This window comes from Sorex fumeus, unplaced genomic scaffold, assembly GCF_029834395.1.
Source record: "Sorex fumeus unplaced genomic scaffold, SorFum_2.1 ptg000007l, whole genome shotgun sequence".
Classification (NCBI taxonomy): Eukaryota; Metazoa; Chordata; class Mammalia; order Eulipotyphla; family Soricidae; genus Sorex; species Sorex fumeus.
In genome coordinates, this window is record NW_026606064.1 from 43,705,102 (window position 1) to 43,728,298 (window position 23,197).

General features: G+C 37.0%; 1 protein-coding gene across 4 annotated transcripts in view; it reads right to left on the reverse strand.

The window, feature by feature from the left end:
- Positions 1–23,197, reverse strand: part of AKT3 (AKT serine/threonine kinase 3) — a 349,070-nt gene that overhangs the window by 76,828 nt on the left and 249,045 nt on the right. For all 4 annotated transcript variants that reach the window (XM_056107283.1, XM_056107291.1, XM_056107275.1 and 1 more), the window contains 2 exons: positions 15,056–15,121; positions 13,672–13,740 (listed from right to left, as the gene is read on the reverse strand). In XM_056107283.1, coding sequence (XP_055963258.1) covers positions 13,672–13,740; positions 15,056–15,121 — 135 coding nt within the window. The remainder of the gene's footprint in view (positions 1–13,671; positions 13,741–15,055; positions 15,122–23,197) is intronic.

A 23,197-nucleotide genomic window follows, 5' to 3' on the forward strand; every position in this document is an offset into this window, starting at 1 on the left:
AAAACGTCTCTATATTTTTAAAAATAATTATAAATGCAACAACCTTCCTAAGAAACTAAAGATACAAAGTTAAAAGATGTTCTTAGTATTATCAGTGTTACTGAAAAATTTTAATTATCTTAAAAATGTATGTATTACATTTATACTTTGTAATAGTTAAAGATTGGCTAACTAAAGAATAACAAACCATTCTCCATGCAGGTCTTATTACTTTTCCTATCTCCTTAAGTCATGGAAGTAACTGGACAAATGAACATCATGGTGTCTCTTTTATAAGGGCATTTAACCCATTCAAGAGGACTTCATTTCATGACCTAATCATTTCTCAAGGCCTATGACTATAATAGGCTTTAACCACATGAGTTCCAGGGTACAAAAATACTTACAATTACTATGCAACACAACTGAAATAATATTACAGAATAAATCAGGCACTTAAACACTTATTTTTATGTTTTATTAAATTATTCTCATATTTCACAGGCAATTCATAAAAATCATGTTTCAGAAAATGTCACCTTTTCACAAGCTGGCTCACAGTCCCCATACATTTTCACTTGATCACCTGACATCCCATTTCTCATCGATTTGCTCAAACGGGCGCCAGTAACGTCTCCAATCGTCCCTGTTGCGTGATAGTGTAGCCCAATGGCGTCTGCCGGTTCTAGGAACACGAAGAACCTCAAACTGATCGTTCAGGGTCTTGATGAAGAAGTCTGACCATCTGGTAGGTGAGCGGCCACGCGATCTTTTGACGTCCATGGAATCTAGTTGGTAATGGCTCTAGTCCAGCGGTCGTCTCCAAATTTCATTACATGCCCAGTGTATCTGATTTTTGACGCCTTGGCAAACGAGACAGCGTCCCTGATTCTTGATCGTCGACGGAGGTCGGAACTCCAGATTCTTTCTCTCATTTGCATGAAGCGGGTTACTCCAAGCATAGCTCTTTCAATTCCTCTTTGAGTGACCTGAATAGCGTTCTCATTCTGTTTTTGTAGGCCCCAGGTCCCTGATGCGTATGTTATGGTAGAGTTGAAGAGATGTGCCTGGAGCCAGAGGTTCTTCATCCTCTTAGCTATTTCTTCGACGCTTCTGAAGGTGTTCCATGCCTCTTTCTCTTCCTCCTGCGCAGCTCAGGTGCCAGGTCATTCGTCATGTTGACTTCTCGACCTAGGTACACATTACTGTTGCATTCAGAGATGTTCGTTCCGTTGAGAGTGAATGGAACGTCAGGAATGAAACTGTTTCTCATAAACATTGTCTTTGTGGGATTCAGCTGCAGTCCGACCTTTCCACACTCACGGTCAAAGTGGTGAGTGGACACATCATAACACACTAACTACACATCTTACAGGTTTGCAGCACCATATTTGATAGGGTTCAAATGTGGTTTAAACTATGGGAACACCTGCAAGGGTGATTAGAGGCTGCCCTAAAAGTCTCTGTCCCTCTTAGAGAGCATGGCAAGCTACCGAGAGTATGCAACCCGCACAGCAGAGCCTGGCAAGTTATCCGTGGTGTATTCAATATGCCAAAACCAGTAATTACAATGGGTCTCATTCCCCTGACCCTGAAAGAGCTACCAATACGTTAGCATTAAGAAGGATGAGAAAGGAGAGGCTGATAAAATCTTACACATTTTCACATAAATCAATTAAAGCAAATTACCAAATTTATATTTAGTTTTGAGGTATCTTTCAGAAGCGATGGTATTATAATTAAATCTTAAATATATTACAAATGACATCTTTTAGTAATTCATTTCAATAAAATTTCTTTGAATACAAGTTAAACCCTTGAGATTCTATAGGAAACTAAAAGGAGACAAGGATCAGATTTCCAAGACTCTGAAACAACTGTTGGTAATTTAATTATACATGATCAATTAAATATCTCAAGCTCTACTTCCTCTACCCCTTGCCCTCTTTTTACAAGTCTAAAAATGTAATCTCTCAATTGTTCAATTAACAGCAGCCTGGTGCTTGATATCGAAAATGTAAGATGGCAATATTTAATTAATATAAAAAAAGTTAAGGAAATTTTCTGTTATCCAGTGAAAATACTTAGCATGGTGCAGTACTAAAAAAAATCTTATTTAAGATATCATCTCACACCACAGATACTGGTCCACATCCAAAAGTACAAAGGCAACCGGTGTTGGCGTGGATGTGGCGAGAAAGGGACCTTCCTTTACTGCTGGTGGGAATGCCAACTGGTTCAGCCCTTTTGGAAAACAGTATGGACGATTCTCAAAAAATTAGAATTTGAACTCCCATTTGATCCAGCAATACCACTCCTGGGAATATATCCTGAAGAGGCAAAAAAGTATAGCCGAAAGGACATATGCACTTCTATGTTCCTTGATGTACTGTTCACAATAGCCAAAATCTGAAAAAAACCCCGAATGCCCAAGAACAGATGACTGGGTAAAGAAAGTTTGGTACATCTATACAATGGAGTACTATGTAGCTGTTAGAAAAGATGAAGTCATGAAATTTACATACAAGTGGTACTACATGGAGAGTATCATGCTAAGTGAAATGAGTCAGAAAGAGAGGGACAGACATAGAAAGATTGCATTCATCTGGGGAACATAAAGTAACAAAACAGGAGACTAACATCCAAGAATAGTCGAGATAAGTACCAAGAGGTGCACTCCATGGCTTGAAGGCTAGCCACACATGCTAGGGGAAAGGGCAGCTCAGACAGAAAAGGGAGCACCAAGTAAAGGTTGTTGTGAGGATCCTCTCAGGATGGGAGATGCATGCTGAAAATACACTATAGACCAAACATGATTGCTGATCAATGCCTCTTTTGCAAACCTCGCAACCAAAAGGAGAGAGAGAACAAAAGAGAAGGATACTGGGATCATTGGGGTTGGAGAATGGGCACTGGTGAAGGGATGGGTATTCGATCATTGTAAAACCAAAACCCAAGCACAAAAACTTGTAATGTCCACAACAGTAATTCATGGTGTTTCACTAATAAAAATAATATAAATAAGTCATGCACATTAAAAAAAATCTCATTTAAAATTTGTCAACAAAGAATAGAACTCCCATACAACCCAGTGATACCATTTCTTAGCATCTACCTCCAAAGTACAAAAATAGTAATTCAAAAGGATATATGCACACCTATGTTCACTGCAGCTCTCAGTATAATAGCCAACATATGGAAACAATATAAATGACAACTATAGATAAAGGGATCAAGAAGTTATGGTATATATACTCAACAGAATATTATGCATCTGTAAACAAGGAAGAAAACGTGCAATTTACTGCTATATAGATGAAATTAGAGGGTATCATGATGAGTAAAGGGTCAGATATAGAATAATCTCTCCCATATGTAGAATTTAAAGAGACAGTGTAAATGAAAAAAAAAAGCTAAAGGATAACAAAATTGGAGGTCCACAGACTGAGATAGGGACAGGAGGAGGACTGAACAAAGGGAAAAGCATTTGGATCTTGATGTAAAGAAATGAGCACTTTGATGGTGAGTTTGGTTTTAGAATAATGTTTGCATGAAACCATTAAACTATCATTAAAATTATTGTAAACCACAGTATCTTCAAAAGATTAAAACAATGACCCTCCAAGTGCATTAAAAAAACTTTAAATTACTTTTCTAAATTTGTTTTATATTTAAAATTATTCCTTCGTTCAACTTTTTTCTAATTTTTGGGATATACTCATTATACTCAAGAGTTCCTCCTGGCTCTGCACTCAGGGATCATTTCTGGAGGCCTTGGGGCAACCGTGGGATTGACTTAGTCTCAGCCACGTTCAAGGAAAGCGCCTTACCTGCTTTATGATATCTCTAGCCCTGACTCCAATGACTAATTTTTAAAGAGACTTTTAAGGAGATTAATGAGCTATTAAGTTCTATCACATGAAATATTAATTTTTCATTTGATGAACAAAATATACTGATAAAAGAGTGAATGTTCTCAGAACATTGTTAAAAAATTCAATGTAATAAAATTTATATGAAATACCCGTTCTATTTATGACGTATATTCAATACAATCCAGTAGGCGGGGGTCACACCTACCAACTGGCCCCCTGGCGCCGCGTAATCCCATCAGCGGCCAAGACTCAGAGACTATAAAAACCAGCTCCCGGAGGAGAACAGTGCAGTCTCCTGTCCCCACGCCTGGCTGTTCTCACTGGGGTCCGTTGGAGGGGAGCGGGTTGAGCTTTCTTCCCCACCCCGACCAGGGCTCTGGCAGCCGAAGACCTGCAGGACCAGCCACCACCATGCTGAGACCACTCTCCGCACACATGAAGGTACTGGCAGAGGGACAAAGTCACGTGGGTTCCGGGGCTGAGATCTCCAAGCCTACTCGGATTGGGGCTGAGCATCCTTCACCCAGATTCTCCAAATTCCAGTAGGCGGGGGTCACACCTACCAACTGGCCCTCTGGCGCCGTGTAATCCCATCAGCGCCCAAGACTCAGAGACTATAAAAACCAGCTCCCGGAACCTATTATGACATCTTATGATCTCATTCCTACTTAGACAAACTGGCAGGCTATCGAATGTAGCCTGCCCACACGGCAGAGTCTGGCAAACTCCCCATGGCGTACCCAATCTGCCAAATACCAGTAACAATGATGGGTCTCATTCTCCTAAAGAGCCTTGAATATAATCTCAGGGCTAGGATGAAGGAGATGTTACTGGGGCCTGCTCGAGGCAATCGACGATTAACAGGATGATTTGTGATTGATTGATTTAATACAATATAATAAAAATATTTCCATTTTTGAGCACAAAGGACACTATACTCTAACAATTAGAAAAGTTATAATACTATCTCCATGTTATAGATTATTAAATATATAAAACTATTCAAATTTACTAACTGGCATTATTTTGACTACTGATAAGTAACTTATATGTATTATATAATTTAATCTTCAAAGTAGCACTGTCTGTAGCACTTTCCTCCCGCTGTTCATCGATTTGCTTGAACAGGCCCAGTAACGTCTCCATTGTGATACTTGTTACTATGTTTGGCATATCGAATACATCACGGGGAGCTTGCCAGGCTTTGCAGTGTGGGTGAGATACTCTCTGTAGCTTGCTGGGCTCCCCGAGAGGGGCAGAGGAATCGAACCTGGGTCGGCCAGTAGCCCGGGTGCAAGGCAAATGCCCTACCCGCTGTGCTATCGCTCCAGCCCTATCCTCAATGTACCCTAATGTAATAGGCACAATTTTTATTTCCATCATATAAATGAGAAAATTAGGGCTTAAGATATTTTAAAACTTAGTATCACAAGCTATTTAATAGTGATTTAAACAAATACTAAACTTGTGATTCAAAATCTCCACCTAAAATATTCATAAACAACTATTTACAGAAAACATCTAGCTAGAGAAATAGTACAGTGGTAGGGCAATTGCCTTGTACTGGGTTCAATATCCAGCACTCTATATGGTCCCCTGAGACCACCAGAAGTGATCTCTAACATAAATCCACAAGTAAGCCTGGTTGTGGCCTACAAACCAAAAACAGAAAACAAACAAACAAACCCCAAACTCTAGAATGTTTTATTGGGGCTTGAGCAATAGCACAGTGTGTAGGGCATTTGCTTCTGTATGCAGTTAGCCTGGGTTTGAGCCCTGTCATGCCATATAGTTCCCTAGGACACCACCAGGAATGATCTCTAAACCAGGAATAAGCTCAAGGCTTATTCCTGCTGGGTATGGCCCCAAAGACAAAACAGATGAACAAACAAACAAAAACCTAAAACCACCACCTAAAAAACCTAGGCAACAAGAAAACTGCTAATATGACAAATAATTTGTTAATCTGACACTATATATAATCCTATTAAAAATAAATTCTATTCATGTCTCCCGAGGTGCTGAACCAGCATGAATGTGCGAGGAACGCCAAGAGAGAGATAGCCACAAAAAATCGCCTATCTTCGAAAACTCTTGAGCTAATTCGCCAGCGTGGTTTGGCGCATGCCTCAGGCAACTGCAAGCTAATGTCCGAGCTCGCAAAGCAGTGCAGAGATGCGATCAAGGAAGACCTCAAAGAGAGAAGAGCAGAAGTACTGGTAGATGCGGCAGAAGCCGGAAAATGCATTCGTAAGGCCCGCCTGTCCTTCGCCAACTACAAGACCAAGATGATTGCCCTCCGACGTCCTGATGGATCCATCACATCCTCCAGAACGCAATGGAGAAGATTATCCATGTTTTTCAATACACTGACTCGGCTCTTCACTTGCTACCTGTCTGAATGCAAGGTTCCGTCCCAATGGAAAACCAGCAGGACCGTACTACTGTTCAAGAAGGGAGACATCCATGACATTGGCAACTATCGCCCTATCTGCCTATTGTCTGTCATATACAAGTTGTTCACTCGAGTCATCCTAAATAGGATTGGCAGAACACTAGATGAAGGACAACCACGCGAGCAAGCCGGGTTCCGCAAAGGATTCAGCACCATCGACCATATCCACACGATAACCAAGCTCATTGAGGTTTCTCGGGAGTTCAAGATGCCGCTCTGTTTAACGTTCATTGATTTAAAGAAGGCCTTTGATTCTGTTGAGACAGAACTGGTCATTGAAGCCCTAGCCAATCAGGGCATTCAAGCCCAATACATCAGGATCCTCCGTGAGCTGTATTGCGGATTCACTACCAGGATCTCACCATTCTACAAAGAAGTGATCATTGATGTCAAGAGAGGGGTGCGGCAGGGTGATACCATTTCACCGAAAGTCTTCAGTGCCACCCTCGAGAACATCATGCGACGACTGGAATGGGAAGGAATGGGAGTGAAGATAGATGGTCGGCAACTACACTACCTCCGCTTTGCTGATGACATTGTTTTAATAACACCAAACATCAGCCAAGCGGCACAAATGCTGGCCGACTTTGACCGTGAGTGTGGAAAGGTAGGACTACAGCTGAATCTTACAAAGACAATGTTTATGAGAAACAGCCTCGTTCCTGAAGCCCCATTCGCTCTCAATGGAACGACCATCTCCGAATGCAACAGCTATGTGTACCTAGGTCGAGAGGTCAACATGACAAATGACCTGGTACCCGAGCTGCACAGGAGGAAGAGAGCGGCTTGGAACTCCTTCAATAACGTCGAAGAAATAACTAAGAGGATGAAGAACCTCTGGCTCCGGGCACATCTCTTTGATTCCACTGTTCTTCCTGCATTAACATATGCCTCAGAGACCTGGGCCCTACGCAAACAAGATGAGAACGCTATTCAGGTCTCCCAAAGAAGAATAGAAAGAGCTATGCTTGGAATATCACGTTTCACTCAAATGAGAGAAAGAATCCGGAGTTCTGACATCCGTCGATGATCAAGAATCAGGGACGCTGTCTCATTTGCCAAGGTGTCGAAAATCAGATGGGCTGGTCACGTAATGAGATTTAAAGACGACCGCTGGACTAGAGCTGTTACCGACTGGATTCCACGGGATGTCAAAAGACCGCATGGCCGCCCACCTACCAGATGGTCAGACTTCTTCGTCAAGATCATGAACGATCGGTTTGAGGCCCTTCATGTTCCCGGAGCGAAGAGATGCCACTGGGCTACACTAGCACGCGACAGGGACAAATGGAGACGTTACTGGCGCCCGCTCGAGCAAATCGACGACTAACGGGAAGTTAAGTGATTAAGTGATCATGTCTCCCGAAGATAGAACTTATATGGACTACAGTTGTTTTCTTAGAGTCTAGAACTGAAAAATAATTACACAAAACTTTCTCAAAATATCAAAGCATCTATAGTCATATGCTGTAATTTCATTCTTAATATGTTTCTGTCATTAAGAATCTGAGCATGCAGTTACCTCACTTTCCTCTTCCCCAACTTTATGCTCTTGAGTCTCAACTTAAAAACTTTCTAAAAGACAAAACTAAGTTTACAGTGACTCACTAATTCTTATACTATAGGAGTTTGTTCACTTGTACCACAAAATACATCTCCTAGTCAAACTTAATTGAGGTATCAGGGTTTAACAATAATATCATTGCTTTGTACTTAAAATACTATTATACCACATCCACCGTCAGAGTGCCAGTATACTTCAACCACTGTCCCTTGGTCCCTTCTCCCCCCCGGGCCCTCCTTCTTTGGCAGCATTAGTTCTCAGTTCTGTTGGCAATATACTAAGGTCGATTTTCATTAGCTATTACTTGTCCCTTGACTTGTTTACTGAATTTCCACATATGAGAGTGACCATTCAGTATTTGTCTTGCTCCTTCTGACTCAATTCATTAAGCATGATAGTTGCTTCTAAGCAGTCAGTACAAAAAGGTCTTTAAACAAGAACAAAGAACAGACAGTTAAAAAATAGCAACATTAACAAACCATATGAATAATCATACTACATGTAAAAGCTCTAAGCATTATGAATTTAAAAGGTAGAAATTATCAGATTTACCTGATGTAAAAAGGAAGTATGACCTAACTATGAACTGTGAGAAAATAAAAGGAAATAGATAAATCATTATATTGTGTTTGAATATTTCAATTGTGCACTATTGATATTTGATTTTGAAAGAGTGGACATAAAATTGGAAAAGGTATAGAACACCTAAACAACACTGCATTATCAAAATCAGCACCTTGTAGGCATTTACAGATCAATCTAAAACAATATAATACATTTGTTCTAACATCAGACAAAATGATATTCTAACATTTTGTTTGATGTTATAACAGAGAGCTAACTGGTAGATATTTAGAACCAAAATACAATTGTGAACAAAATACACTTTAATTAATTTTAAAAGGATTTAAGCTAGACACAGTATATTTTTAATCAGGGATAAACTGAACTATAAATAACAGATACATGCAAATGTCCATGTATTTGAAACTTTAAAAACACACCTCTTGTAAAAAAAAATTATCTTTTGAAAAAGATAAGTTACATTAGAGAAAATAAAAATACAATGACCATAAAATTACAAGTAAAATATAACATTTTTCACATGTGTCTAGTTTTACCAGGCCCATTTACTGACTTTTATTGCTTCATTTTATATTCCTAGCTTCTCTATCGAATAATAAATGTTCATATATATGAGGAACTATCTACGGGGTCTCAATTCTATTCAATTGGTCGGTCAGAGAGTATGTTCTCATTCCAGTACCACACTGTCTTTATTACTATCACTTTATATATCATTTAATGGGGTTTTAAAAGAAGACTCATTTTTTTCTCCCCAGGATTGTTTTAGCTATCCAGGGAGGTTTATCACTCTAAGATTACTACCATATAAATTTCAGCAGCATTTGGTCCATCTCTTTAAAAAATGTCATGGATATTATAACAGGAACTGCATTGAATCTGTGTATAGCTTTGTGTAGGACTGTTATTTTGACAATGTTATTCTTTCTGATCCATGAACAGGGGATATGTTTCCATGTTCTTGTATTCTTATTTTTCAGCAGTGGAATATAGTTTTCTTTATATAAGTCTTCCACCTCTTCTGTTATGCTGATTCCAAGGTAACTGACTTTTTGAGGCACACTTGTTAAGGGATTGTTTATCTCTCTCTTTTGTTGTTTTCATACAGGGAAACTATAGATTTCTGCATGTTGATTCTGTAGCCTGCCACATTATTGTAGAAGCTTATTGTTTCTAGGAAGTCTTTCTATATACAAAATATATATATATATATATATATATATACATATGTAGTGTATTTATGGTTTTCTAAGTTTAGTATCATGTTTGCTAACAGTGATAGGTTGACTTCTTTTCTGATTTGGATGACCTTAATATCTTTTTTTTGCGTAATTATTATGGCCAGAACTTCCAAAACAATACTGAATAATCGTTGTGAGAGTGGGAAACCTTGTCTTATGCCTGATCTTAGTGAGAAGGATTTCAATTTTCTCCATTAAGATGATAACTGTGGATTTTTGGTAAACAGCTTCAATATATTGAGGAAAGTTCCTACTCTTCCCATTTTATTAAACATTTTAATCGCAAATTGGAGTTGGATCCTATCAAATGCTTTATCAGTGTCTACATGGTATGATGGTATGATTTTTATTTTCCTGGTACTCTTATGGTGTGTTGATGACTGACTTGCATGTATCAAATCTCCTTGCATCCCTGGGATAAATCACACTTGGTCATAGTGTATGAACTTTTTGATGATTGCCTCATAGACACTCTTCGTAAAGTTTCTTTTTTTTTTTTTTATTTTCTGGAAGAGCTGAAAATAACTGGATGTAGGTCTTTTTTTTTTTTTTTTCCTTTTTAGGTCACACCTGGTGATGCTCAGTGGTTACTCCTGGTTCTGCACTCAGGAATCACTCCTGGTGGTGCTTTGGGGACCACATGGGATGCTGAAAATCAAACCCTGAGTCGGCCATGTGCAAGGCAAACACCCTACCCGCTGTGCTATTGCTCCAGCCCCTGTAGGTCTTCTTTAAAGGTCGGGAAGAACTCACTAGCCAACCCATCTGGGAGTGGACTTTTGATATGGGGGAGAATTCTGATCTTTGTTTTCAATTTCCTTGATGTAACTCATTGGTTCAGGTGCTCTGTTTCTTCTTGGTTCAGTTTTGGAGAGTTATAATTTTTTAGCATAGATAGTAACCCCTGATGATAATTTGAGTTGTGATATCTCCTCTATTTAAAAAACCTAAGTACTGTTTTAAAGTTATTTCTATACCATTTGAGTATTCTACATGTAGGATAAATTCCTGAACAAAATAAATGGCATGGTGAAGCTGAAGCAAAATTAAAATTAAACATGTTATCATAGGATATATTAATCATCTATTTCCTTCCCAGAAATGGTCAAGTTAAGAATTTAAGAATAGGGGACAGATAACAACAGGTAGTGCATTTGCCTCGCACATGGCCAAATTAGGTTCAATTTCCAGCATTCTATATGGTCTCCCAAGCAGCACCAGAAGTAATTCCTGAGCACAGAGCTAGGAGTAATCTCTGAGCATTGCCAGGTGTGGTTCTAAAACAAACAAAACAAATAAAAAAGAATTTAAAAATAAATTTAGAAGAGTGAATTTTTAAGAATCCATAGCATATTCCAAAAACCGACATTCTGATGAGATATACCAAAGCAGAAGAAAAATGCAGCTTCTACACTAAAGAAACTAAGAAATCTGAGAATCTACTTTTATGGGAAGTTTTTCAACAATCATCAATTTTTTAACTTCAAAATCACTTTAGGTTTAGAATAAAAACTTCCTCTAGGAATACTTTATAATCACATACACACACACACATACACACACACACACACACACACACACACACACACACATACAAACACAAACAACACTTCACATTCTCCTCTAAGCACTGCACTGTTGCACTGTCCTCCCGTTCATTGATTTGCTTGAGCGGGCCCAGTTATATCTCCATTGTAAGACTTGTTGTTACTGTGTTTGGCATATCGAATACATCATGGGTAGCTTGCCAGGTTTCTGATGCTCTACTGACTGAGCTATCTGGGCATTCTCCTCTAAATTAGGAATAATTTAAATATTCCATGATATCTACCAGTTACTGTACAAAGGCTCAAAAATTATATTTTACAAATATATTCTATGATACTCCAAAAATATTTTCTTTCCTTCCTCCCACCCCCTCATAAATCAATGATGTGGGTAATTAGTGTCTATTTTCCTTATACTAAACAGTTTTTTTTTTAATGGCATCCACACCTGGATTTAGGGTTTACTCTTGGCTCCACACTCAGAGATCAACTTTTAGCAGTGCTGGGAATTGGATTCAGGATAGCACTTTTCTTCCTGTACTATCTCTCTGGCTCAAAGAATCCTTAGCAATTCTTAATTTACCAGTTTCACTAGCTTAATTAATTTTAACCCAATTTCCCTGAGGGACTTCATTTATATATTCAATGATTTATTCTGTCAAATAGTTCCCCAAATATTGTCAAGTCTGACTGTGTCAAGTGGTGTAATAAAGGTGTGTGACTCTTACAGAGCTTGGACAGAAAAAAAACCCAGAAAAGTAATGATTTCAAATGTCATCATTGCTACACTAGGTCTACCTATATTAAAAGTATCTAATTTAAGAGTGCATCTCAAAACACTTATATGCAGTTTATCTCATTTCCCCTTTATTATACTATTTGTTGGCAAGACTGCAAGACAACCATCCATCATCTCCTTAAATTTTAGAAGCAGACAACAAATATCTAGAATAAAATACAAAAACTATACAAGAATATTCACCTCCTTAATTTAAATTATAAGTACTATATGAATGCTTTCTAAATATCCACTCATATTTCTGATCATTTATTTATTCTGTGAAATATCCACAGACATATCCACGAAATTTTAGGAAAACCTTTTCAAAAACAAATTTGTAATGCTGCCCTCAAACCTCCTGCATTTAAGCTTACTATGTGTTAGCTAATTTCCACTGAGTCCAAACAACAAAAAATGAACTTTTGATACTTCTTACTGTCAACATCTTTTATTTAACATTATTACATCACTACATTATAACATTAAGATAACTGAATCAGGTACAATTCCACAATATACTTTATTTTTTTCTCAGAAAAAAAAATATCCCTGAGAATTCTTTTTCAGGGCCAAATTCTGAATGTCTAGGGTTCAATTATCTAATTTAAATTCCTCTTGCGCTATGTTCACCCACAAGTGATTCAGCTCACATCATCCTTTCTGCCTCAAATGTCTTCCCAAATCAGTTCCATATTGAAATTATCGAGCATTTAAGGCCTATCCTAAATATTAGCTAATGCATAAAGCATTTTTAATTTATCAGCACTTAGTACTTTCAATATAAATTCTAATTTATAGAATATATAAAATTATCTTACAAAATTTTATACTTACAAAATAAGATACAAACCCCTTCATAGAAAGGATGTTGTCTTAACATAAATTGTTAAGTCAACCCTATTAGGAACTTAAAATGCATTCAACCAAATGCATGAATGATATTTTGTAATAAATTATATCCTATAATATAGATAATTCTAAGAGAAAATACTCAATAGAGATTATCTAACTTATTTTTAAAAAGAAGATAATTTAAAATATGAGCCATTATAATACTCATTAAACTATGAAATAAACTTATTTCAGAATTTCACTATGCAAATATAAGTACAGTACTCTTAACATTATATTTGATACAAAACATGGAGAAGATAAATAACCAAAACAGTAAACTGTGTTTATAATATGACCCAGTTTCTCTTAAAAAAGACAGATCACCCATAGTCTCTAACACTACATATGGGAAAACAGTCACAATGTGCCTTAGACTGTTTATCTAAGTTTAAGGTGGGTAAGTGATTATTTTTCTTACAAGTTTCACAAAAACATTTGAACTTTGTAAAGCATCATAAATACGTAAATTTTCACATTTCAAGTTTAAAGTTAAAGAATTATATTTGTAGTAAATTTTTTTAGTTTTAAAAACAGAAGAAAAATGATTATGGTTCCCAATATATCATGGTAGTTCTAAAAAAATAAGTTAATTGTTGTAATTCATTAGGAATTATTCAGTTGTCATTCACCCAATAGTAGAAATATCTATACAAATTCCTAATATGTAGCTAAATTATAACTATTATTCTAAATAATTTTTTAAATAATGAAATACTAAAATGCAAGTGCTGAATTTACTTCTTCACTCACCTCTCCCCCATTTACATATTCCATCACAAAACACAAACGGTCTTTTGTCTGGAAGGAATATTTCAAGGACTTGAAATGAAAAAGAAAAAACGTTATATTATAATCCCATGTTCTTACAATGGTGCCAAAAATAGAACACTTAGAAACAGTAAGCATAAGTGAAAAGAATTATCGTTTCGTAAGAGTCTATTTGTTCCTTAGAAGTATAGCTAGAGTTTCTGAGAAACATAAAACAAATTTTGTTTAGATTGATGGATACTGATGGATATCAACAGCAATGGATATTATTAAGGGGGAACTAAAATTTATGTTAAAAGGAAATAAATTTAATTATTGTGATAAACGCTAAACTCTTCTCAATCTATTGCAGCATTTACAACTGATTGGTTTCCAAAGCTCTTATCCACATAACCTTAAAGTAAGACCTATGAATTACTGCACTAAACATTTCAGGTACACAGTTATAGAAGCAGTTATAGTCTAGTTTCTAATAGTTTCAATATCACTCTTTGTACACTGGGCGCATACAACAGTGTATTGGTTCATATAAATTTTATAGGCTGTGAAAATACAAAAACTTTAGAATTGTCTTATTACACTGAACAATACACACAATGAGATGACAAAGTTAGTCTAGGTATCTGGTAATACTTTGAAAATTTCTATTTCACACAAGACTAAATCTTTAAAATGTTCCCTTTTGATAGAATGGTTTTCACATTAATCTTAACGTACTTTGCTGTAACTGGATATATTTTCAAACTTTGCATCTATATAGACAATTCAAGAACAGAACAAAAGAGTCTGTCTAAAATTAGGTGATACACATTATTCTAAGTCTAGTAAATAAAACATCCTATCTTTAATTCAGTGTTTTCAGGATTCGTATACATTTTAAAGTACTCTATTCCTAAAATAAGGTCCAATTCTATAAAAACAATTAAGTAAAGATTTCTACATTTCACATGTGAAGGAAATTCTCCTTAATTTATCTTTCTCCTTATTAACTGAGAGAAGTACTAGTCTTTGTATATTTAATATTTACATTTAATATTAAATATATCTTTTACAAGTCTACCATTTTCTCAGTGGTCTTCTTAAAATGTCACTGAAGATCTATTTACAAGTCAGGATTCTGTTTTCTAAAGGCAGTGAGATTCACTTGAGAAGTCTCATGAAAGTAATAAATGCATGTAATGAAAGATATTATAAAGATATGCAACCCTATATTCCAATTAAGACCCCCAAAAATTCTTTCCACAAAGAAAATGGTATACGTGCATGAAGGTTAGTTAAAATGACATTTTTATAGCTTTTTCCCAGAAATAAAATTTTCTCAGATTTAAAATGCTATGATCGTAACATCTGTCCTCCAGTCACTTACTGTTAAAAAAGGATGTCTAGTGTTCTTTAATACTCTGCTTTCAGTTAGAGTGTGTGCCACTTCATCCTACAAAAGAAAAAGCCAAATGTTTAATATGTGTTCTATGTACCAAAAATACAAATATTTTACTTTCTTCAATATCAGAAGAGCCTGGGACAAGACAATCAATAATGAGGAAAAAAGACAACTGGTAATAACACAAAAAATAAACAAAAACTATCTTGATACAGAAAATTAGCCAAAATCCTTTATCCCTGTAAAGAAAAGAAATGCCTTTTACTAAAATAGGAATAAAATTAAAAATATTTCCATGTTTCAAATCCGTTAACTTGAGAAACTATGATGATATAGTTTAATAAAAATCACCAGATTTGTTAATATCCTACTGAATGGAAAAATCAATTACGGAAAAGGGATACAGATTTCACATAAAACATTCATTACAGTTTAGTCTCTGAATTTTGGAAATAGAAACAATATAAAAATTTCATCTCCTTTCTTGTCACTTTTTTACATATGCAACTTTATGAAAATTAGTTATAATCTACTCAGGTGTCAACTTTAAACTCGATGTATTTAAAACAAAAGTATATAAAAAGACACAGTATTTCTCCAAATTTGAACATAAATCTTAACTACTAATGTTAACCAGAAGTTCTCAGCATATGAAGAATTGAAAACACGATTCATGTTTCAAAAATAACACCATCTTAAAGAAGAAATTTTGCGAGTGTCTGCTTCTGGCAATATACTAAACAAAACCCTTGATGGATCAATATAACACTGCCTGAAAATCACCACTATAGTATAAATAATGTACATAGAAAAACACTAGACTCTGCATCATATTTATTATCTTTGGAAAAACACCTGACCTTTGTTAAGCTATAAAGATAATGAGAAACAGATTGAGTAAAAATGCTATGATCCACATTGAATTCCAATAGGGTGTGACCAATTATATCTGAATACTTAAAATTAGTGACACAAAGAATAAGTATAAAAACACCTCAGTATTATTTAATAGAAGTCAGGTTTAACAGTTTAAAGTTTATTTGGTGGTGGTGGTGGGAGGGTCACACACCCAGTGGCACTCCTGGCTCTGTGTTCAGAGATCACTCCTTGCAGGGGTCTGTCCCCTAACTGTTCAAAGGCTTTGACATTTCATATAATATAGTAACTCTTAAATTAATTATAAGAGCAAATATTTTTAAGTTAATTAAGCAAGACCCCCAAATCACATTATAACTTGTTTCTATATCTTCAGTGCTTAGCATATGCATATCATAGACAATAAAGGTTTGCTGAACTACATGGTTTATCAAACAAATAAATTTCAATGAATGAATTCCAAGATGTCAGGGAAAGGTTATTTCATTTATTCAATAATTCACTGAACAAATGAACGAGCTAGCACTGTAGCACTGTCCTCCCGTTGTTCATCAATTTGCTCGAGCGGGCCCAGTAACATCTCCATTGTGAGACTTGTTGTTACTGTGTTTGGCATATCGAATACGTCATGGGGAGCTTGCCAGGCTTTGCCGTGTGGGCAAGATACTCTTGGCAGCTTGCCCGGCTCTTCAAGAGGGACGGAAGAATCGAACCTGGCTCGTCCATGCTGGCCGCGCACAAGGCAAATGCCCTATCACTGTGCTATTGAGCTAGAATACTAGAAAATACAAAGAAGACAAGTGCAGCTGCCCTCGAAGAACTTTTATTCTAGTTAGTCAGATGGTACCCAGTGTTATAAAAAACAAAGCAAAGAGGATAGAGTTAATAAACATTGTTTAAAGAATTTAAAATGCACAATTAAGTTCTCATGCAAAAAATATTTTATCATATACTAAACAAAATTCATTCATTCAAAAATAAAATTCTCGGCAGCTGAAGCAATAGTACAGCATGTAGGGCACTTGACTTGCATTGATTGACCTGGGTTTGATCCCTGGCATCCATATGGTCCCCAGAGCACCAACCGGGAGTGATTTCTAAGTGTAGAGAGCCAGGAATAACCCCTGAGTATCACCAGGAGAGGCCCCTGAACAAACAAAAAATCCAAAATTGATTTTTTTGTTTTGTTTTTGACACACCTGGCAATGCTCAGGAGTGTTATTCCTGGCTCTGCACTTAGCAATAACTCCTGCCAGTGCTAAAAGGGACCATATGTGGTGCTGGGGATTGAACCTGGGTCAGCCATGTGCAAAGCAAGTGTCCTACCTGTTCTACTATCTCTGCAGTCCCCTAAACAAAATTCTTGGGAGCATGGAAACAGTTCAAGATTACAGTCCTACAAGTATGAGGCCAATGAGGTCAAGAGTTCAATCACTGGAATGGCCCCATAGGCCTGACTGTGATTGCAGCAGTTCTGCTGTTTTGATCAGTGGTACCATAACCATATATGCAGTCTCCAGTACAGCACAACTATGTAAGTTAAAGTGTTTAGTCCTTGGCAAGCATGAAGTGTGTGTGAACCTGGTCACTGCAGAAACAGTAGCATCAGAAAAAGAAAGGGATAAATTAATTTAACTGATAGACCTGTAAATTAGATATCTATATCATGTGAAATGTTGCCTTCAAAAAATTCCTAGTCAATTTTAAGGATTATATAAGTATCAACTTATTTATACAAAGAGAAAAGATACAGTTTCTTTCTCATAGAGGATACAGGTTAGTTTAGAAAACATGACAAGCAGGTATATAGACAATTTAATAAATATTCTGGGAAGCTGTAGTAGGAAATAGGGGGGTCTCCTAAGAATAAGGGGTGATAAAACCAGTCCTTTCAGAGTACATATGGATAAACTATCACTATTTGTGTATAAAAGAATAATATATAGAAAAAATATATATTAAAAACTAAAGATTCCACTCAAAAACTTTTAGAAATAAATCAGTAACAGTGAAATAGCAGGCAATAAAATCAACATTCAAAGATATGTTATAGTAGGATTGGAGAGGTAGTACAGTTAGATAGGACCCTTGCTTGGCAAATGGCCAATACAGGTTCTATCCCTGTCTACTCACTTGGGCGCCCCTGAGGACTGCTAGGAGTGACCCATGAACACAGAGCCAGAGTAAGTATTGAGCATCACAGGTTATGCCTCCCCCATAAACCCAAAAGGTATGACATATTTTATAATGTAAATGAACATAAAAAGCTATTTTCATATTTAAAATTTTGTTCAAATACATCACATACCTAGGAGGTGAAAGATATTTGAAAACTGTTATTATAAGAAACAGAAGACTAAAGAAGTAAATAGGAATTCAGTGTTTATGAATTTGAAGAATTAAAATAGCTAAACTATTCATATGACCCAAAACATTATATGGATGTAGTCAGTGTAATCCCTATCAAAACTCTAATGGTATTCTGAAAATACACAGAAAAAGAAATTACTAAAAGCATAAAACTCCTCAAATAACTAAAACAATTGAAAAAAAGAAGATGGTAGGTAACATATATAATTTAAAAAATTACTATACGCTATACTAATCAAAGCAGCTTAGTAGTGGGTAAAAAAAGCAGACTCTTAAACTCTTATTATTCATAAAGTATTGAGAGCCCAGAAGTAAACCCTCTGAAGTATGAAATAAAGGTGCTTATTAGTGGGGCGGGAGGGAGTCTCTTAGACAAATAGTGCTGAGAAAACTGGACAGTTACTTGTAAAAAAATAGAAGAAAGAAACTAGAACACTGTAGCTCATACACAGACAAAGATTAATTTAAAATGAACTAAAGACCTGGAAAGTATATCGAATTCATGAAATACACATAGGAAAAATAGGCAGCAATCTTTGTGATTCTGTTCTCAAAGAAATCTTTTATTTTTTGGCTTTTTGGGTAACACCTGTCGATGCTCAGTGGTTACTCCTAACTGTGAACTCAGGAATTACTTCTGGCAGTGCCCGGGGTACCATATAGGATGCCACAGATAGAGCAAAGCATACATTCTACCCACTGTTCTATTACTCTGGTGCCTCAAAGAAATAATAATGAATTAATCCCACTGGCAAAGAAAGAAAAATAGGAGCGAGAGAAACCAAATAGAATTGCTTTGTGGGAAAGTATCATTAGTTAACATAAAAGGACACCATAATGAATGGAGAAAATATGTACATTCCAAACATCTGACAAAGAACTAATATCCAAGATATAAAACATACTCCTAGGACTCAGAATAACAAAATAATGAACATCCCAAGACTGACGGAAAATTCAGCAAAAAGAGGCTGAACAGATATTTCTTTAAGAAGACATGATGCAATGGCCAGAGAAACAGTACAGTGGATAGTACTTGCCTTGCATGTTGCTGAACTAGGTTCAATCCCCAGCATCTCATTTGACCCCTACTAAGAAAGCATCACCAGAAGTGATTCCTGAGTGTAAAGTCAGGAGTAAGTCCATATACTACTCAGAATAGTCCCCCCCCAATAAAAATAAACAACAACAAAAATAAGACAGACATGAAAAACTGTTCTTCATCACTTACTACCAAAGAAATGCAAATTGAATCAAAATAGGTAAAGGTAAAGGCCCTCCCGTTGTTCGTCTATTTGCTCGAGTGGGCCCAGTAATGCCTCCATTGGAGACTTTGTTGTTACTGTGTTTGGCATATCGAATACGTCACGGGGAGCTTGCCAGGCTCTGCCGTGCGGGCGAGATACTCTCGATAGCTTGCCGGGCTCTCTGAGAGGGGCGGAGGAATCGAACTCGGGTCGGCCATGTTGGCTGCATGCAAGGCAAACGCCCTACTGCTGTGCTATCGCTCCAGCCCCATTGAATCAAAATAATAATGATATATCACCAGAAAGGCATATATCAGAAAGACTAGAAATAGCTTTATTGGTTGGGACATGGTGTGTAAAGGATACTCATTCACTGTTGGTGAGAATATTCTCATATTCAGTCTTTATAGAAAACATTACGGAGATTTCTCCAAAAAATTAAAAATAGAATTCCCATTTGACCCAGTAATTTCACTTCCTGGTATCTATCCTAAGAACACAAAAACATTAATTTGAAGATACACTCACATGTATTCTGTTCATTGCAGCATTATTTACAATAGCCAAAATCTGGAAATAATTCAAGTGGTAATAAGGTGAGTGGGCTAGAGCGATAGCACAGCGGGTTAAGGCATTTGCCTCTTACGCAGCTGACCTGAGTTCAATTCCTCTGCCCCTCTCGGAGAGCCCAGCAAGCTACTGAGAGTATCTCACCCAAACGGCAAAGCCTGGCAAGCTCCCTGTGACGTATTCGATATGCCAAATACAGTAACAATAAGTCTCACAATGTTACTGGGCCCACTCGAGCAAATCGATGAACAATGGGAGGACAATGTCAATGGACAATGACAATAAGATGAGTAGATAAGAAACTGTTGCATAGGGTCTGGAGCAATAGTACAGCAGGTAGGGTGCTTGCCGTGCATATAGTTGATGCAGGTTTGATCCCCTGGAACCACATATGTTCCCAAAGCTGTACCAAGAATGATTCCTGAGTACAGCCAGGTGTGGACCAAAGAATGAAAGGGAGGGAGGAAGGAAAGAAGGGAGGGAGGGAAAAAGGGACAGAGGGAGGGAGAGAGGCAAGGAGGGAAAGAAAGAGGGAGGGAGGGAGGGAGAGAGAGGGAGGGAGGGAGGGAGGGAGGGAGGGAGGGAGGAAGGAAGGAAGGAAGGAAGGAAGGAAGCAAGCAAGCAAGCAAGCAAGCAAGCAAGCAAGCAAGCAAGCAAGCAAGCTGTGGCATATATACACAATAAAATGCCAATCAGTTGTAAGAAAAAATGAAATCTTCCCTTTTGCTACTTGACTGGACTAGAAAGTCAACAAAACTGAGGTTACCCAGTGAAGGGGAAAAAGAGGCTGGGAAGGAAGTGTGCACTAGAAGTCACATAAGGATAAATGGTCTCTGGCACTTTGCTACTGGTGGAGGTGTTGTTAAACAATACACAAAGTAGGTTAAAACTAATACTACTTTAACCATTTTAGCTAAATAACTGTTAAATAAGTATTTTTAAGACCCACAAAGAGTATAACTAGGTACTGTGTTGGTTGGCGGTATGGGAAGGGTGAAGTGACACAACTTCTATATTGCTCAGGCTACTCTGGGAAGGAGAATATTGAGAAAATATTGAGTGATAATAATAAAATAAGTGATTGATGTGATAATGATAAGAGAGATAACAAGAGATGGGGTAAGTGGCAGAAGACTAAGAAAATGGGGCAGTTTTAAATTATTTTTAAAGTACATAAATTAATAGCAATAATCACATACCTCCAACATTACAGAGTCAAAAGACAGTAATTTGTTATAAGCAGTCAAAATGAGATTCACAGAAGAGGTAAATATGTACCTGATCTGCTTTAAGATGTTAATTCATTTGAATTAGTAAACAAAAAAAAAAGCAACACTTTCTTGTTTTCAGAACGAGACTGGAATAAATACATGTATATATTTTATATATGAAAATAAATTTCTACCATATTATGAGTCTGATAATATTAGAATTTCCTCTTAACACAGATCTAATGGTACTGAATTTCACATACTAATTAGTTCTGCTATGAAGATAAGGTATGCACAAGCTAAAAAATAAACACAGATGCCAATAATTTTTAATTACAGTTAAAAGCAACATGTCAAAACAAAAAGTTAAAAATAACAGTGACAAACTTAGTGGTAAAACAATGTGATACTTAAAAAAAACATTTGTTGATTATGATTATAAATGAAGAGTCCTAAAAATGCTTGGGTATAGCGCTGTTCTCCTGTTGTTCATCGATTTGCTCGAGCAGGCATGGCCATACCACCCTGAACACTTGGGTATACAGAATAAAAATGCTTTTGAAAAAGCTACAAATATACTCATCTACAGTAAAATATTAAGTAATGATTATTAAATATTTTTATAGAAAATATAATTTCTTTTAAAAATGAGATTGTTTCTTAGGACAGGAAGGAGAAAAATAACTCTCATCACATTTATTTTCCCAATCCTCTCTTATTTATCATTTCCCTTAAAAATATTTGGTTCTAAAATTCATTTGCCCCACACTTGTTGTTTTGTGATAGTTATATATTTTTTAATTTTATTTAGACACTGTGATTTATATAGTTGGTTACATTGGGTTTTCAGGCATACAGTATTTACACCTCCAATTTCACTAACATGTGTCCCCATCCCTCTACCTCTTACCCCAGATTCTCTCCTGCCCAACCACCTGACTCCTTCACACTCACATTTTTTAAGTTTAATTGTAGTTTAGATCCGTGCTTATGCTTATGAGAGTTTGGATCTAGAGGTTCAGATATATACAGGTAATACACCTCTATACCCGGTGCGGGGGGGGGGGGGGGGGGGCGGGCGGTGGTTGGTGTTTTGATGGGAATGAACAGTAGGAAATGGCAAAGAAGCAGGAAGAAAACATCTTTTGTAGTTTGTTTTGGGCAACAACTGACATTCTTGGGGGTTACTCCTGGCTCTGTACTCAGGAAACAATTCTGAGGATGCTTAGGCAATGTTATGTGGTGCCTGGGATACAATCTGGGTCAGGTACAAGAAAGTCAAGTGTCTTTGCTGCTGTATTATTTTTCCATCCCCTGAAAGGGAACATCTTTACTCCAGGATCAGGGACAAACGTGTCATCTCTTTTAAAATCTGTTTATTATTTAAAAAAATGTAGGTACATCCTTAGAATAACTCACCAAGGCTCATTTTATTTCTAATATATTAATTGAATACATGGGATTAACAGTAATTACATTTCACAAGCAGTAGGTAAAAAATGTCAATATTGAACCTGTCCAGCCTGGCATCCCATACCGTCCATCTACCTGGAAGAACAGTCCCAATCTGGCAGATCAGTGTCCACTGAGTGGCCAGTTCTCTCTCACCTTTTAGGTGAGCCCCCCTCTTTTTTTTTTTTTTTGGTTTTTGGGTCACACCCGGCGATGCTCAGGGGTTACTCCTGGCTCATGCACTCAGGAATTGCTCCTGGCGGTGCTCGGGGGACCATATGGGGTGCTGGGAATCGAACCTGTGTCGGTCATGTTGGCTGCGTGCAAGGCAAACGCCCTACCCGCTATGCTATCGGTCCAGCCCCAAGAGCCCCCCCTCTTCTTGGCCCAGTTACCCACAA